Raw genomic sequence first — 17993 nt, forward strand, 5'->3', positions numbered from 1 at the left:
TATTGAAACGGACCAGTATAGTTACTTCCTTTCCCATATGGGAATAGCTATGCTGGTACAAACCACCTTTATACCAATGAGGAGTCCGGTGGCACCTTAAAGACTAACAGATTTATTTGGGCATAAGCTTTTGTGGGTAAAAAACCCCACTTCTTCAGATGCATGGAGTGAAAATTACAGATGCAGGCATAAATATACTGACACATGAAGAGAAGGGAGTTACCTTACAAGTGGAGAATCAGTGTTAATAAGGCCAATTCAGTCAGGGTGGATGTGGTCCACTCCCAATAGTTGATGAGGAGGTGTCAATACCAAGAGAGGGAAAATTGCTTTTGTAGTGAGCCAACCACTCCCAGTCCCTATTCAAGCCCAAATTAATGGTGCTAAGTTTGCAAACGCATTGTAGCTCTGCAGTTTCTCTTTGAAGTCTCTTTTTGAATTTTTTCTGTTGAAGGATGGCTACTTTTAAATCTGTTATTGAATGTCCAGGGAGATTGAAGTGTTCTCCTACTGGCTTTTGTATGTTACCATTCCTGATGTCTGATTTGTGTCCATTTATTCTTTTATGTATGTCCAGTGTCCAGTTTGGCCAATGAAACTGGCAGAGGGGCACTGCTGGCACATGATGACATATATCACATTAGTAGATGTGTAGGTGAATGAGCCCCTGATGGTTTGGCTCATGTGGTTGTGTCCTCTGATGGTATCGCTAGAGTAGATATGGGGACAGAGTAGGCAACGGGGTTTGTTACAAGGATTGGTTTCTGGGTTAGTGTTTCTGTGGCGTGGTATGTAGTTGCTGGTGAGTATTTGCTTCAGGGTGAGGGGGCTGTCTGTAAGTGAGGACTGGCCTGCCTCCCAAGGTCTGTGAGAGTGAGGGATCATTTTCCAGGATAGGTTGTAAATCATTGATGTTGTGCTGGAGAGGTTTTAGATTGGGGCTGTATGTCATGGCCGGTGGTGTTCTGTTATTTTCCTTGTTGGGCCTGTCCTGTAGTAGGGGACTTCGGACCAAATTCAGTTGTATCTTAGGGCTTGGCTGTAGACAACGGATCATGTGATGTGTCCTGGATGGAAGCTGGAGGCATGTAGGTAAGTATAACGGTCAGTAGGTTTCCAGTATAGGGAGGTGTTTATGTGACCATCACTTATTTCACTATAGTGTCCAGCAAGTGGATCTCTTGTGTGGACTGGTCCAGGCTGAAGTTGATGGTGGGGTGGAAATTGTTGAAATCCAGGAGGAATTCTTCAAGGGCCTCCTTCCCGTGGGTCCATATGACGAAGATGTCATCAATGTAGCGCAAGTAGAGGAAGGACGCTAGGGGACGAGAGATGAGGAAGCTTTGTTCTAAGTCAGCCATAAAAATGTTGGCATTTTGTGGGGGCATGCGGTTACCCATAGCAGTGCCACTGACTTGAAGGTATAAGTTGTCCCCAGATCTGAAATGGTTGTGAGTGAGGACAAAGTCACAAAGCTAAGCCACCAGGTGTGCCGTGGCCTCATCAGCGATACTGTTCCTGACAGCTCTGTAGTCTATCCTCACGTGGAATATTGGTGTAAAGAGCTTCTATATCCATGGTGGCCAGGATGGTGTTTTCAGGAAGATCACCAATGCATTGTAGTTTTCTCAGGAAGTCGGTGGTGTCTCGAAGATAGCTGGGTAGCGTAGGATCTGAGGAGAGACTTCAAAACAGACTTCAAAGAGAAACTGCGGAGTTAAAATTCATTTGCAGATTTAACCCCATTAATTTGGGCTTGAATAGGGACTGGGAGTGACTGGCTCACTACAAAAGTAATTTTCCCTCTCTTGGTATTAACACGTCCCCATCAATTATTGGGAGTGGACCACATCCATCCTGACTGAATTGGCCTTATTAACACTGGTTCTCCACTTGTAAGGTAACTCCGTTCCCTTCATGTGTCAGTATATTTATGCCTGCAACTGTAATTTTCACTCCATGCATCTGAAGAAGTGGGGCTTTTTACCCACAAAAGCTTATGCCCAAATAAATCTGTTAGTCTTTAAGGTGCCACCGGACTCCTCATTGTTTTTGTGGATACAGACTAACACGGCTACCCCTCTGATACTTTATACCAATATAACTCTGGCCACACTAGGAGGACTACTAGTGGCACCTTAGAGACTAACCAATTTATTTGAGGTGCCACTAGTACTCCTTTTCTTTTTGTGAATACAGACTAACACGGCTGCTACTCTGAAACTAGGAGGAATGTGCTGCTTTAACTATATAAGTATAGCCCTCAAAAGATAGTCCTCTTCCAGTTTCAGGTGAAATAATTTAGTATCCACTATATTTCTGTAAGGAAACTTCCACAGAGTTATTTTACAGCATATATGTGTGTAGTTTTCTCTTGAGCAAAATGTGCTTTTTATATCTACTGATCTAAAGCCAAAAAAAGGATGGCATAATAATTCAGAAATACAACATTTTTCATACAAGTGTGCTAGAACATATTTTAAAGATTCAGTAATATGTTTACAGAATTACACAACAACCTTAAATAATGGCAAATGGGTCAAAAGGCAACTTGTGACACCTGGGGGAGTCTCTAGCTTTTAAGGTGGCAATATTGACCACTGTGGAGGAGTTTGGTATGTTATGTGCCAGCACCATTACTAATTCTATTTCACTTTGCTTGTAGATTATAATAAATAAGGCCCCAATCAGCAAATCACTTAAGTACTTGCTTACGTGCATTCCTGTTCAACAAAACACAGGCTTAAATCCTTCAGAGATGTAATTGTATTGATTTCCATCCAACTCCTGAACTGAATGTTAAGAATCATTTGCCACACATTAAAATTGTCTGGTGAAAGAAAAGTTTCTCTCCACATGCCTACCTTGCAGGAGCAACAGTCTAGGGGAACCTTCAAAACTGAGCCTGAAGTCTCTGTTATCAGAACTGTAAGCCTCAAATTGGATTTTCTCTTGTCTCTCCATACTGCAACTCCTTACAGAGAAATAAAAACAGATGTTTTTATTTAGTGCAGCAATGTAGTGTTCTCTACCCCATTCCATACAGGTATTGCGAAAATTTCAGGCTATAATCTCATTTTCATTAAGGCCATTTTACAATATTTTGGCAGCATAAGATGCACAGTCTTTAACTTTTTATAGAGTCTTCCCATGACTGCTTTCAAACTTTAGTTATTTACAGCTAGTTCAGTATCTTATAGGAAAATTTAAGGAATGTATCTAATATTATGGTCTAAATTTCTAAATTTGGTAGTATTTGAAAATATATTACCTTGAAACTTTTTAAGTTTTTGATTAGTGGGTATTTTGTGCTGTACCAGATGAGATCCATTCTCAGTGCTGTATAGTGACATGCTAATATAACACACAGGTTTCCATTTTTATTGCGCACACAAACCCACACTTTCTTGCTCCCTTTCTACCATCTCCATCAGTCGGATACATATGTGTACATTGAACACAGCATAAGTCTTGTTCTCAGACCTCTAAGGATATATCTACACTCTACACCCGTGGCTGACCCAGGCCAGCTGACTCAAGCTCGCAGGGCTCAGGCTAAGGGAATGTTTAATTGCAGTGTAGACTTCCCAGCTCAGGCTGGAGCCTAGGTTTTAGGACTATGCAAGGTGGGAGGGGCTCAGAGCTCAGGCTGCAGCTCAAGCCTGGAAGTCTACACAGCAATGAACTGCAGGTTTTTATTTGCAGAGTAGACATATCCTAACTTACTCTCCAGCCTCTGAAAATTGCAATATGGTGGACTGTAACCAGTAGAAAAGTCTGATAGAAGTCTGATACAATAACTTCTTTATGTTAAATAATTACCTAGGGCTATTCTAACATGAGTAGTATTTCCACAACCCCTTGGCAACTTCATTCTAACTTGGTGTCATAAAAATATCAGCTTTTTGGTGATACCAAGTCTGAATGAAATTGGTTACAAAAGTCTGCAGTGTTGTAATTGCCTCAGCTTCAAATGAGACAATTACAAATGTTAATTTTAACTCTATTATTTTAATAAGATTCATCTTGAGAATGACAGAATTAAAGAAAATATTTTCTTGTAGAATGTGCATCAAGGATGAAGCATTATAATGGAAAGCCCAAACCTATATATTAATAATCTGGTCCTTTATGGGTGCAGTGAAATAATCTCAAAATTTCAAAAATCTATTTTTTTCTGTATTTTTTCAGGTCTGTGAGTACTAATCTGCATAATTCTCAGGCAGATGTAAAGGTCAAGTAATTCTTCATGAACCCTCCTGTTTCATGTACCATGTGCTGGGTAATGACAAGAAAAAGTTCCATGCTTGTAAAAGGAAACTGGCTCTATATTAAGAGAACTATTTGCAGAGATGCTGCAACCACAGCTAATGTTTCAGCCACGTGCATACAGAATGAAGTCCTGGTACCTCCTCCAAACTTTTTTGTTCTGCAACTTGAGCTCCTCCTTCCAAGCTCCATGCAGGTTGCTACAATTTTTATATTGCAAATCAGAAGAACTGAAAAAAATAGTTGAAACAGCAATTAATTCAGTTTAGGGCTGTATTTAGTCTGCTTTGGGGATCAAAAAGAATCCCCTGTACCAAAGATACTAAGCTGTAAAAATACAATTCTGCTGAAATCAAACAATTTCTTAGATATACTTCTTCTTAGTTCCAGTACATTCAGCAACAAAACAAATAAGGACAACAGCATTTTGCAGTTTATTTAGCAAACAACTTCACCAGATTATTTGTGTCCATTAAGGAAGTAACAGATCTGGCTTGGTGCGTCAGCCTCTATCAACAACAACAAATTTCTACTTATGCCTGTATTATCATCTTTGTCCTCTCATTTTTCAAAGCTATCTATGAAACACTTTTTCTCACTTACTTACCATACTATGAAAAGGCTATCAAGACTGATAGGCGAAATATTTGACTTATATGTTGATTACAACGGGAAGCATGAACACCAGAACATAACTCAGTGTGTCTGATGACAGGGAACAGGACTTTTGTACAATTCTACTTTGCTGTCAGCAAACTAAAACAGGGAAGACATCTGGGCATACCGCATAAAGTCCAGCATTCAAATGTACATGCGCATGGTTGCAATTACAGACAAAAAACTATCCACTGTTTACTTATTGAAGTGATAAAGCAAGTAGTTTTATTAAGTATTTTCTATTTATTATAGGCATTTGAATGGGGAACTGATTTTTAAAAATCAAATTTCATATTATGTGGTAAATTACAAAGGGTATTATTGCATCCTTCATTTTTTCATTTATGAAAAGCCCAAGGATGAAGTTAGCAGGGCGGCACCATGAACAATTTACTTCCTCTTTTGAAGTACCACAAACTAGGCTCTTACCAACCACTGCCTTTTTAAGTTTAAAAGAGGCCTATTCCGTATGTAAATATCTTTCCATCTTCAGGCTCTGATCATGTGAGAACTTAATTTGACTTCAGTAGGGCTAGTCACAGTGCATTAAGTTAAGCACCTGTGTAGCCTTTGCAGGATGGGGCCTTCGTCCGTGCACACATCTGCTGTCTAATATATTAAGTACAGTTACAGCCAGCTTGCCGGAGCCTCTAAAAGCCGGCGCCCTCCCGCCCAAAGCAAGGGTGCCTACGGCAGGGGCAGCGGCGGGGAACTCGTCCCCCTCGGGGAGTGGCTGGGCGTTGGGTCCGCACAGCGCAGGGGAAGGTCACAGACCCAACGGTTAGTAAGGGGGGGGGGGGGGAAGTAGGCCCAGGGCAGGGGCGATTCAGGAGCGTGACCCCAGTGCGCGGGCCGGGGAGCAGGGCGAGAGCGGGGGCGACGGCGGCTCCCGCCCTCTCCGCCTCTGGCGGCCTGCGGGGAGGCGGCGGGACCGGAAGAGGGCGCCGGGGATTCACTGACGGCCCGGTTTGGCCCATCCCGGCCGCCTTACAGCTCGTCCCCGGGCCCCGCCGAGCCTCCTCGGGCTGGCTCCGACCTCCTGGGGCTTCTCGGGAGACTCCCCGGCGGGCTGGGCCGGTCGTCATCGTCGCCGCCCCTCCTTCTCCTCCTCCTCCTCCCGCCTCCAACCCCGGGGACCATGTTCCCCAGCACCGGCTCCAACGGGCTGTGTAAGTATCGGGAGCCCCTGGCCCGAGGGGCGGGGCCGGGGCGCTTGGGGCGGCGGCGCCCCCTCTCGGGTGTTGCTGTGTCGGGGGCGCTGCAGTGTCCGCGTTCCGGGGGGAGGGGAGGCGCCGCGAGCCCCGCCCCCCCCCGCGCCCCCGGGCAGGCGGGAGTTTCTGGGGTGTCTAGAGAAGGCGCCCCCGCTTGGGGGCCTTTCCGCTCCGCTCTGCGTCTTGTCCCCGCCGTGGGCACTGGAGCTGGGTTTCACTCTGTGTGCGCGATCACCCGTGGTTCCCCTCGCAGCACCAGCATCGGTGGAAACAGCCTCCTCTCTCCTCCCCGCAGAGATGCTGCTTTGAAAGCGGAGCACAGTTTGGTTTAATTGTCCTAATCTAGTTCTCCGTCCCCCCGTCCCCCCCCCCCCCCCATTTCCTCTTACTGAAGTTAATTGTGTGTTACCCACCATCTGTATCACAATAACGCCTATGCCAGGAAAACTAGCTCCCATCTAGTATTGACGTGATCTTAAAACACTGGGTGACCCATGGCTTAGCCTGGATCTATATATGCCAGACAAGCTGGTTATAGACTACTTTTGCAGCCACATTTCAGCTTCATGTAAAGGGACTCTCAACTTACAAAAAAACAAAAAAAACCCACACTTCTTTCTGCAAATAAAGTAACTTACTGTTGTTCAGAGTTGACAAGGAGCTGACTGAGGAGATATCTGAGCCATTAGCAATTATCTTTGAAAAGTCGTGGAAGACAGGAGAGATTCCAGAAGACTGGAAAATATATATAGTGCCCATCTATAAAAAGGGAAATAAGGACAACCCCGGGGGGAATTACAGACCAGTCAGCTTAACGTTAGTACCCGGAAAGATAATGGAACAAATAATTAAGTAATCAATTTGCAAACACCTAGAAGATAATAAGGTGATAAATAACAGTGAGCATGGATTTGTCAAGAACAAATCATGTCAAACTAACCTGATAGCTTTCTTTGATAGGGTAACAAGCATTGTGGATAGCGGGGAAGTGGTAGATGTGGTATATCTTGATTTTAGTAAGGTTTTTGATACTGTCTCGCATGACCGTCTCATAAACAAACTAGTAAAATACAACCTAGATGGAGCTACTGTAAGATGGGTGCATAATTGGTTGGAAAATTGTTCCCAGAGAGTAGTTATCAGTGGTTCACAGTCATGATGGAAGGGCCTAAGGAGTGGGGTCCCGCAGGGATTGGTTCTGGGTCTGGTTCTGTTCAATATCTTCATCATGATTTAGATAATGTCATAGTATACTTATAAAGTTTGCAGATGATACCAAGCTGGGAGGGTTGAAAGTGCTTTGGAGGATAGGATTTAAAATTCAAAATGATCTGGACAAACTGGAGAAATGGTCTGAAGTAAATAAGATGAAATTTAATAAGGAAAAATGCAAATTACTCCACTTAGGAAGGAACAGTCAGTTGCCACACATACAAAATGGGAAATGACTGCCTAGGAAGGAGTACTGTGGAAAGGGATCTGGGGGTCATAGTGGATCACAAGCTAAATATGAGTCAACAGTGTAACGCTGTTGCAAAAAAAGCAAACATCATTCTGGGATGTATTAGCAGGAGTATTGTAAGCAAGCCACAAGAAGTAATTCTTCCGCTCTACTCCACACTGATTAGGCCTCAGCTGGAGTATTTTGTCCAGTTCTGGGCACCACATTTCAGGAAAGATGTGGACAAATTGAAGAAAGTCCAGAGAAGAGCAATAAAAATGATTAAAGGTCTGGAGAACATGACCCGTGACGGAAGATTGAAAAAACTGGGTTTGTTTGGTCTGGAGAAGAGAAGACTGAGAGGGCACATGATAACAGTTTTCAAGTACATAAAAGGTTGTTATAAGGAAGAGGGAGAAAAATTGTTCTTCTTAACCACCCTGACAGGAAGTTTTTCCTCAGGTCCAACCTAAACTGCCCTTGCTGCAATTTAAGCCCATTGCTTCTTGTTCTGTCCTCAGAGGTTAAGCACTGGAATAAATTGCCTAGGGAGGCTGTGGAATCTCCATCACTGGGGATTTTTAAGAGCAGGTTGGACAAATACCTGTCAGGGATGGTCTAGATCAGAGGTGAGCAAACTTTTTGGCTCGAGGGCTACATCAGGTTTGCGAAACTGTATGGAGGGCTGGGTAGGGACAGATGTGCCTCCCCAAACAGCCTGGCCCCTGCCCCCTATCCATCCCCTCCCACTTCCCTGTCCCCTGACTGACCCCCTCGACCCATCCGACCCCCCCCTGCTCCTTGTCCCCTGACCACCTCCTCCCGGGACCCCCTATCTGCCCCCTGGGACTCCGTCCCCTATCCAACCCTCCCTGTCCCCTAACTGCCCCGACCCCCGTCCACACCCCTGACAGCCCCCCCGCCCCGGGGACTCCCACACCTATCCAACTGCTCCCTGTCCCGACTTCCCCCTGGGACCTTTTGCCCCATATCCAACGCCCCCCCCCGCCCCCTTACCATCCTGCTCAGAGCAGCAGGAGCTTGTAGCCCTGCCGGAGCCAGCCATGCTGCCTGCGCTGCCTGGCAGGAGCGGCAGGCCAGAGCGCTGGCGGCGTGGTGGCATCGCTGTGGGGGAGGGGCCGGGGGCTAGCCTCCTCAGCCGGCAGCTCAGGGGCTGGGCAGGCCAGTCCTGCAGGCCATAGTTGGCCACCTCTGGTCTAGATAATACTTAGTCCAGCCTTGAGTGCAGGGGACAGGACTAGATGACCTCTCAAGGTCTCTTCCGGTTCTATGATTCTGTGAAATTAGAGGGGGCAGGTCTCTCAGTTTCACTGTGCATTTGACTGCACTTTGTACAATTGGTTCCACAGTTTCCTCCTGTGAAATATCAGCTATTTCCGGCCTTGTAACTGACTGTACATGGGTTCAGGAGTCCACCAATAAAGAGTCTGTTGCCCTGACTAGGCAAGTTCCCCTGTTGTTTGTGTGGGTCTTTCATGTAATAAGGAATAGAAAAATATTTTTGAAAATAGGAAAATGTTATAAAAACTAGTGTAATTAGCAGGGTAATTTAGGCATAAATGTAGTCTTTAACTTTTTTAAAGTGACTAGATGTCAAGTTATGTTAGAGAGACAAGGTGGATGAGGTAATATCTCTTATTGGATCAGCTTCTGTTGGTGAGAGAGACAAGCTTACAAACTTACACAGAGCTTTTCTTGAAAGCTTGTCTCTTTCACCAACAGAAGCTGGTCCAATAAAAGATACTATCTCACCCACCTTGTCTCTCTTAATATTTTGGCACCAAAATTGCCACAACACCACGTCAAGTTGATGTGTTATTTTAAACAAGCTCAGAGAAGATGTACGTTACAAAAAATTAACTGTGTTTAAAATGACAGTAAAGAGTTCAATTAGCTGACACAATGTGGATTCTGACATTATACTCAATGTAGACTAGAGCAAATTATGGTCAGGACTGTGTCATCTAACTGGATTCTTTACAACCCTGTTAAATGATACACACGTTTTTTAATGAAGACAAGCCCTTAGTGTGAGCAGATAAGTATTGCAGTTGATTCGAAATACAGAATATCTAGGCTCAGTAAACTGGCACTGCGGGGTGTGGGGGAATTTTTCCCCCCGATGATTCTCTTACTGCTTTACTTATTGAAAAAACTGAAGTTGCGAATCACAGATGGAGGGCAGACAAGAAGAGCCTTCACATGTACTTGTGTGTATGCACATGTGTGTGTATGCACATACACGTATGCATACAAAGAAGGTATGTGTGTATATATATGCACACATACTTATTTTATGTACACTTTATGTACTTTATGTACTAATCTGCGTTAAATTAAGAGCAGTAGTATGCACATATGTTTCTCTTAGATGGTGCACGTTAGGCTATTGATTTAGGACTGGTCTACACTTAAAAGTTTTGCTGGCATAGTTGGTTAGGAGTGTGAAAGAAATCACACTTCTAACTGACATAGCTATGCTAGCAAAAGCCCTAGAATAGATGCAGTTTATACTTTCAAAAAAAGGTTTTAGTCATTTATTTTATGTAATTTGCGGGCATAGCAAAACAACTCTTTTGTTGTTATAAGCTGAGTCTCCTCTAGAAATCTTTGCCAGTATAGCTTTCTACAGTAGACAAGGCTTTACAAAAAACTATTCAGTGCTTGTGATTGCTGATGGTGATGTTCTTGCATTTGTCACAACAATATAAGGTTAAATTTCTGTTTGAAATCGTCTAAAGCAAAAAATAGTTATCTTTAACCAATACTGCAATGCTGAAGTTTTTAATGCACAGCTATTAGTTATCTGATGAAGTAAAAACATTTTTAAAGACCACATTAGAAGTGCATCTGCTAGTGAAAACACTCATGTGGGTGAATAACTTTAAACCCGATGAATAAAATTCCTTCTGACTTTCAAAAGCTAAGATAATCTTGGACTGAGAATATGTTAGACTCAGAACTAACTTTCTGGGAAAGTAGCAAGTGAATGAAAACAGGGGGTTATAATGAAAAGACATTCTGAACCAAAAATGGAATGTTATGCCTATGACACTATTCACATATTAAAGGCAAATCCACATTACAAATTCTGTCAGTTTAGGAATGTGGTAGTTCCCTAATGTTTTGGAGTTGCCTGTGTAGATGAGACTAAACCATGTATTACTATTTTATCAAATTATGTTACCACCTTTGTCTTTTTATGGCCATGCATACAATTGAGATTTTTAGAGAAAAAAATTCACATCAGTGACATCTCTAGTGCAGTAAAGGCATAGACACAGTGGTAAAAATGTCAGGAGCTGCTGGAGCCTTCTCTAGTTTAGAGTTATCAATGGTGAGAATTTTTTTTTTTTTAATTCCAAGTGTACGCATGGCATAAAAAGACTAGGGTTCTAACAGTTTGGTAACATGGCTGTTCTGTTTGGTATAGATCAGGGATTGGCAACCTTTAGCACACGGCCCATCAGGAAAATCCTCTGGCAGGCCGGGACGGTTTGTTTACCTGCAGTGACCGCAGGTTCGGCCAATCGCAGCTCCCGTTGACTGCAGTTTGCTGTTCCAGCACATCCCTCTGCCCATGCCGCTTCCCACAGCCCCCATTGGCCTGGAACGGTGAATTGTGGCCAGCAGGAGCTGCGATCGGCCAATCCTGCGGACGCTGCAGGTAAACAAACCGTCACGGCCCGCCAGCGGATTTCCCTAATGGGCCGTGTGCCAAAGGTTGCCGATTCCTGATCTAGAGAACCTATTATACCAGTTCTTTCCAATCTATTTTCTTGTGTCAATAGGAGTCTAGAAAATGTTCTAAGAACCACACTGTAAGGTTCTGGCCATTCCCCACAAAGGACCCACTGCTACACCCAAAGTCTTTTCCAGGCACTTCATTTCTCAAATGTAGGTAAAACCCCTCACATGTGCCAGCAATGCCCCTCTGCCATGTACATTGGCCAAACCGGACAGTCTCTACACAAAAGAATAAATGGACACAAATCAGACGTCAAGAATTATAACATTCAAAAACGAGTCGGAGAACCCTTCAGCCTCCCTGGACACTCAATTACAGACCTAAGTCTCAATTATTCAACAAAAAAACTTCAAAAACAGACTCCAATGAGAAACAGCAGAACTGGAATTAATCTGCAAACTCGACACCATTAAATTAGGCTTGAATAAAGTCTGGGAGTGGATGAGTCATTACAGTAACTAAAAACTATTTCCCCATACTAATTTTCCCCCTACTGTTACTCACACCTTCTTGTCAACTGTTTGAAACGGGCCATCCTTATTATCACTACAAAAGTTTTTTTTTCTCCTGCTGATAATAGCCCACCTTAATCGATTGGTCTCGTTAAGAATTGATATGGCAACCCCCATTTTTCATGTTGTCTGTAATATATATATATCTATGTCTTCCTACTCCTACTGTATTTTCCACTGCATGCATCTGATGAAGTGGGCTTTAGCCCATAAAAGTTTATGCTCAAATAAATTTGTTAGTCTCTAAGGTGCCACAGGTCCTCCTTTTCTTTCTGCTGATACAGACTAACATGGCTACCACTCTGAAACCTCACAAACACAGTTCCTCAGCTGTCTTGGGGCTGTAGTTCTTAGGGGATTTTCCCTTTTGCTTCTCTCAATTCCTTCTGCTTTGGGGCCTATTACAGGATTCCCCCATAGTGTGTTAACTGAGAAACATTGCCTCCCAGTGCTCACTCCCTGGAGATCCTTTTCTTCCAACAGGCTTCCAGGCTCCCCATCCGTGGGGACTTCCAGCTTCTTCTGCTCCTGTTCCCACTACCCAGGCCTCCTGGCTTCTAACCTGTCTCCCTATTTCCAGGGAGCAAGTAGAGAGAGCCCCTTGTCTACTCCCTCTGACCCTTTCCTGACTGACTGTCAGGCATGATTTGCCCAGGTGCCTTCTCTTATAGTCCAACCGGGGCAAGTAGGGGAGTCACCTGACCAGTCTGAAAGGGGCCAGTGTCACACTCAAATGACACACTCAAATATAGTGTTGGCTCATTCACGTGTTCTTCTAAATCATGTTAGAATCTGTATAAATAATGTATAATGTAATGATTTAATAATTATTTGAAATATGTTTCAAATATGTTCCCCTGTAAATCTAAGTGGTTGCTCTGTGCTACAATTTTTTTATTCATTTCTGCGATAGTGACAGGAAGATAATCAATGACTCTTGCTAGACGTAATTAGCGCTTATGAATTGATTACTTTAAACTGTTCTCTCATCTACAACATTAGATAACTGAGTGATTCCTTTTAGATTAAAACACTAATGTGCATGTTCCTTGTATTTTTAAATCCTTTCTTTTTCCTTAACTAATTTAGAGTAAAACAGAATAAATAACAGGAGACTGCATTTATAAGGCTGTAATTCCATCCATGATATCTGTAGACAACATATAACATGGGTGAAGTAGCTTATGTAAAGCTCTAAAGTGAAAATACAGCCCAAGAATCCTCGACCCTCTTACTTTTACATAATGTATAGATTAAAGTTTTTAATCCATGCCTTATTCAGGCTTACTTTTGACCTTTATCTTAATAGTGCCTCTTTTTTTTTCCCCATCCCTCCCACCCTTGTCCCTCCAAGTTCACATGCTGCAGCCTCTGCATTCTCTAGCAGCGGTGTTTGATAACTAAATATCAGACAAAATTGTGTTGTAAATCATAGGGAGAGCATGAAGGGAATTAGATTTTTAGAAAGTAGCATGCTAAAAAAAGTAATTTTTTTCCCAGCATAAGCCCTGGTCATATAGAATAACATAATCACAATATCAAACTTTTAATGAAAGGAAAAGAGGTGTTACGGAAAACCATCAAATGTGGTGGAATGGAGAAATTAATATCCATTTAAAACAAATGAAGATTACATTCATATGTCTGTCTAAGTTCATTGTTTTAAATCTAAATTGAAGACTTGCCCTGTGGATTGTTGATTATCTCTGCTTTAGGGAGGATGCTTGATCTTTGTATTTATTCCTATCACTTTAAATGTTCATGGGAATGGCACTCATAAATAGTTCTTATTTATATTGAATTTCACATCCCAAAGCCTCTGGGTGCCTAACAAAATGTAATTTAAAAATAATAAAATTCAAATAAAATATAACAAAGTAAATGCTCTATTAAAAGTTAAACTACTAATGGACACTCCAAATATTTATTCGTCATGAAGAAGAGGAGATAATGATGAGTTTGCATTTGAATTGGCAGTTGCTGCTGGACTGTAAGCTGCCCACATGCTGTTTCCAAGTAAGCTTGGGATGTAGATTCTATAGGTTTTCTTGGTGATATGAAAGGAAAAGCAGTTAAAATTTGGGAGTATCTGTTGCTGAGAGCATTATGAAAGTCTCAGACATTTCTGGTGGGTAAACTGAAGAGCTTGGGATATTCTATCTACTATCCAAGATCCATAAACCCGGAAATCCTGGGCGCCCCATCATCTCAGGCATTGGTACCCTGACAGCAGGATTGTCTGGCTATGTAGACTCCCTCCTCAGGCCCTAAGTTACCAGCACTCCCAGCTACCTTCGAGACACCACTGACTTCCTGAGGAAACTACAATCCATCGGTGATCTTCCTGATAACACCATCCTGGTCACTATGGATGTAGAAGCCCTCTCCACCAACATTCCACACAAAGATGGACTACAAGCCGTCAAGAACACTATCCCCGATAATGTCACGGCTAACCTGGTGGCTGAACTTTGTGACTTTGTCCTTACCCATAACTGTTTTACATTTGGGGACAATGTATACCTTCAGATCAGCGGCACTGCTATGGGTACCCGCATGGCCCCAGAGTATGCCAACATTTTTATGGCTGACTTAGAGCAACGCTTCCTCAGCTCTCGTCCCCTAACGCCCCTACTCTACTTGCGCTATATTGATGACATCTTCATCATCTGGACCTATGGAAAAGAAGCCCTTCAGGAATTCCACCATGATTTCAACAATTTCCATCCCACCATCAACCTCAGCCTGGTCCAGTCCACACAAGAGATCCAGTTCCTGGACACTACAGTGCTAATAAAGGATGGTCACATAAACACCACCCTATACCGGAAACCTACTGACCGCTATTCCTACCTACATGCCTCCAGCTTTCACCCTGACCATACCACACGATCCATCGTCTACAGCCAAGCTCTGCGATACAACCGCATTTGCTCCAACCCCTCAGACAGAGACAAACACTACAAGATCTCTATCAAGCATTCTTACAACTACAATACCCACCTGCGGAAGTGAAGAAACAGATTGATAGAGCCAGAAGAGTTCCCAGAAGTCACCTACTACAGGACAGGCCTAACAAAGAAAATAACAGAACGCCACTAGCCGTCACCTTCAGCCCCCAACTAAAACCCCTCCAACGCATTATTAAGGATCTACAACCTATCCTGAAGGATGACCCAACACTCTCACAAATCTTGGGAGACAGACCAGTCCTTGCCTACAGACAGCTCCCCAACCTGAAGCAAATACTCACCAGCAACCACATACCACACAACAAAAACACTAACCCAGGAACCTATCCTTGCAACAAAGCCAGTTGCCAACTGTGTCCACATATCTATTCAGGGGACACCATCACAGGGCCTAATAACATCAGCCACACTATCAGAGGCTCGTTCACCTGCACATCCACCAATGTGATATATGCCATCATGTGCCAGCAATGCCCCTCTGCCATGTACGTTGGTCAAACTGGACAGTCTCTACATAAAAGAATAAATGGACACAAATCAGATGTCAAGAATTATAACATTCATAAACCAGTCGGAGAACACTTCAATCTCTCTGGTCACGCGATTACAGACATGAAAGTTGCGATATTACAACAAAAAAACTTCAAATCCAGACTCCAGCGAGAAACTGTTGAATTGGAATTCATTTGTGAATTGGATACAATTAACTTAGGCTTGAATAGAGACTGGGAGTGGCTAAGTCATTATGCAAGGTAACCTATTTCCCCTTGTTTTTTCCTACCCCTTCCCCCCCCCCCCCCCCCCCCTTCCTCAGACAGGTTCTTGTTAAACCCTGGATTTGTGCTGGAAATGGCCCACCTTGATTATCATACACATTGTAAGGAGAGTGATCACTTTAGATAAGGTATTACCAGCAGGAGAGTGGGGTGGGGAGAGGTATTTTTTCATGCTTTGTGTGTATAAAAGATCTTCTACACTTTCCACAGTATGCATCCGATGAAGTGAGCTGTAGCTCACGAAAGCTTATGCTCAAATAAATTGGTTAGTCTCTAAGGTGCCACAAGTCCTCCTTTTCTTTTTGAAGAGCTTGAGTACATTTCCTAAAAGAGATCAGCTGATTCCATCCCTAAGAAGTGTTCAGTTGTATAATTAATCTACCTTGACTGCCAGGTACTGAGAGGTTGAATTTTCAAATATCTAGACCAGGAGTAGTATAAGGTAAGGAAATGGTGATTGTAGGTCTACCTGAACTTATTTTGTTACTGTATAATGGGGCAGTTCTTGTCACACTATAGTTAGGGTGGAGCCAAGCTTTCTGTGTAAGAGCCATTTTTTCAAGAAATCCATGTGAGTATTGTGATTGTCTTGAAAATGGTTGTGCACCACTGGGGCCTTGGGTAAGGTTAGTGGGTCAAATTTGGGATCATTTGATAAAGGGGTTCCTAAGATCCTAATAGGATCTGTTGCTAAAAGTCTCAGATATTTCTGGTGTTGCCAGATGTTACTATCCTTTGAACCTTTTCCTAAGGGTTCCTACTGGAACATCACCTGCACTTACCCCCGAGTGAGGCCTGTAGTGCTCTGACATGTATGCTACCAGGCTGCTAAAAATCCCCACAGCAAGAATAGATTGTTGTGCTTTGCTACTTGCACAACACACACCAAGCTGTAGTGTAGTATGCATACTGACAGGCAGTTATGCAAGTAATAAAATCCCTCTAAACCTAAAGCATCAGATTATTGCTTTGTTTAATATTACTTCATATTTTGTTCAGTAGTACCAGGAAGCTAGTGTGGAACATGTTAGACCCCATGTTTCCTGCAGTGTATGCGAATAGTAAGAAAATGATATGTTCTGTGGTTGGAGACAGAGGGGGATGCCTAGATGAGTTTCTGTGTGTTGGCTGAATTTAGCTCTGTTCCATTTTCCATTGAAAAAATTTCTTTAAAAACAAAATGCTGTGCCTCCTTCAGCTCCTTACCAATTTAATCCTGCCACTTGGTAGCCTTGGTTGTAGTCTACATCTTTCTAAACAAGGAACAAATGGGAGGGGACTTGCTTCTAAGCTTAGCAGTATCTTTTTAAAAATGGTTAAAAATGATCACCTCTTCAGGAGCCAAATCTGTTGCCTCTGCAGCACTCCCAAGTCGAGCTGGTCAGAAATTTTCCAGTGAAACATAGTATAGTTGGAAAATGCCCATTCGTTATAGTTATGGATACAATTTTCTCATGGAGGTCACAGATTCCATATCTTTAAGAGATGTCCGTGAGTTCTTCGGTTTGGCTTCAGCCTCAGGAGGCAGGGCAAGGGGAGGGAGTGCCACCTCTACCCTGGGACTCATCTCAGTGGGCCACCCAGCCTGTGGGTCAGTGTCAATGCCTCTTCGTTACACTATAATACTTTATTGTTAAATTGTTACGCATTTTTTGGTCTCCCTGACCATACCCTGATTTTGTACATTTTTACTATGACTGTTCTGTGAATTTTGCCTAATTTTACTGTCACAAAATTGTATCCAGAGTTATAGTAAAATGTTTTGCCAGATCTGTTACAAATTTGACAAAACTTTCACAAAATCATTGGCAGGTTTCTGTTGGAAACCTGTCAGTGTTCCAGGGTCCACACCTCCAGGTGGGAGCTGGTAGGGTTAAGGGAGCCTGCCAGCTGTGAAATTGACATTTCTGCCAGTTCCACCTCTGCTATTCAGTGTTTAGCAGCCCTGAAATGGTCAAGAATGTCAGTTTTACATTTCATTTCAGGAACAGAATATTTCAGTGTTTCTTAAATGAAAAGTTTGGGGATATCTGGTTTTCCAGGACATTTTTGGTAAATTTGCTTTTGTTCCAAAATTGGAATAAAAGCATATTATTAAATACGGAAATTCCCTGTGAACCAAAATTCCCAAATTTCAGACAGCTCTACTTCCAAGCCCTTCTGACCTGGGGAACACAAGAGCAGGATGTAACCTAGATGTCTGACATGATAGTGCACATGTTAACCATTAGGTCACTATGCTGCTCCCCACATTTATAGTTAATTCACAAACTTTGGCTGAAAAAAACTGTTGCAACTGTGTCACTTCTCACTGTTTGCATTTGCCAACACTATAGTGAATCAGTCATCAAAATATGCTGTAAAGTGGTGACACCAGCAGCACCTG

At 42.9% G+C, this 17993-nt stretch overlaps 1 protein-coding gene and 1 long non-coding RNA gene across 4 annotated transcripts in view; one reads left to right on the forward strand and one right to left on the reverse strand.

Moving 5' to 3' along the window:
* Positions 1 to 1550: 1550 nt before the first annotated feature.
* Positions 1551 to 5813, reverse strand: LOC119565881. Its single transcript, XR_005224985.2, has 3 exons — positions 4410 to 5813; positions 2865 to 2974; positions 1551 to 1684 (listed from the first exon to the last, which is right to left on the reverse strand). It is a non-coding gene; the product is annotated as an uncharacterized LOC119565881 (long non-coding RNA).
* A 150-nt stretch (positions 5814 to 5963) lies between these two features.
* Positions 5964 to 17993, forward strand: part of UBAC2 (UBA domain containing 2) — a 162665-nt gene continuing 150635 nt past the window's right edge. For 2 of the 3 annotated variants that reach the window (XM_037896392.2, XM_037896383.2), the window contains exon 1: positions 5964 to 6095. In XM_037896392.2, the coding sequence (XP_037752320.1) occupies positions 6065 to 6095 (31 nt within the window). In that variant the 5' untranslated portion in view covers positions 5964 to 6064. Of the gene's footprint in view, positions 6096 to 13847; positions 13876 to 17993 lie in introns of those variants that run through there. The other variant, XM_043535053.1, reaches the window with a different exon arrangement.

This window comes from Chelonia mydas, chromosome 1, assembly GCF_015237465.2.
Source record: "Chelonia mydas isolate rCheMyd1 chromosome 1, rCheMyd1.pri.v2, whole genome shotgun sequence".
Classification (NCBI taxonomy): domain Eukaryota; kingdom Metazoa; phylum Chordata; order Testudines; family Cheloniidae; genus Chelonia; species Chelonia mydas.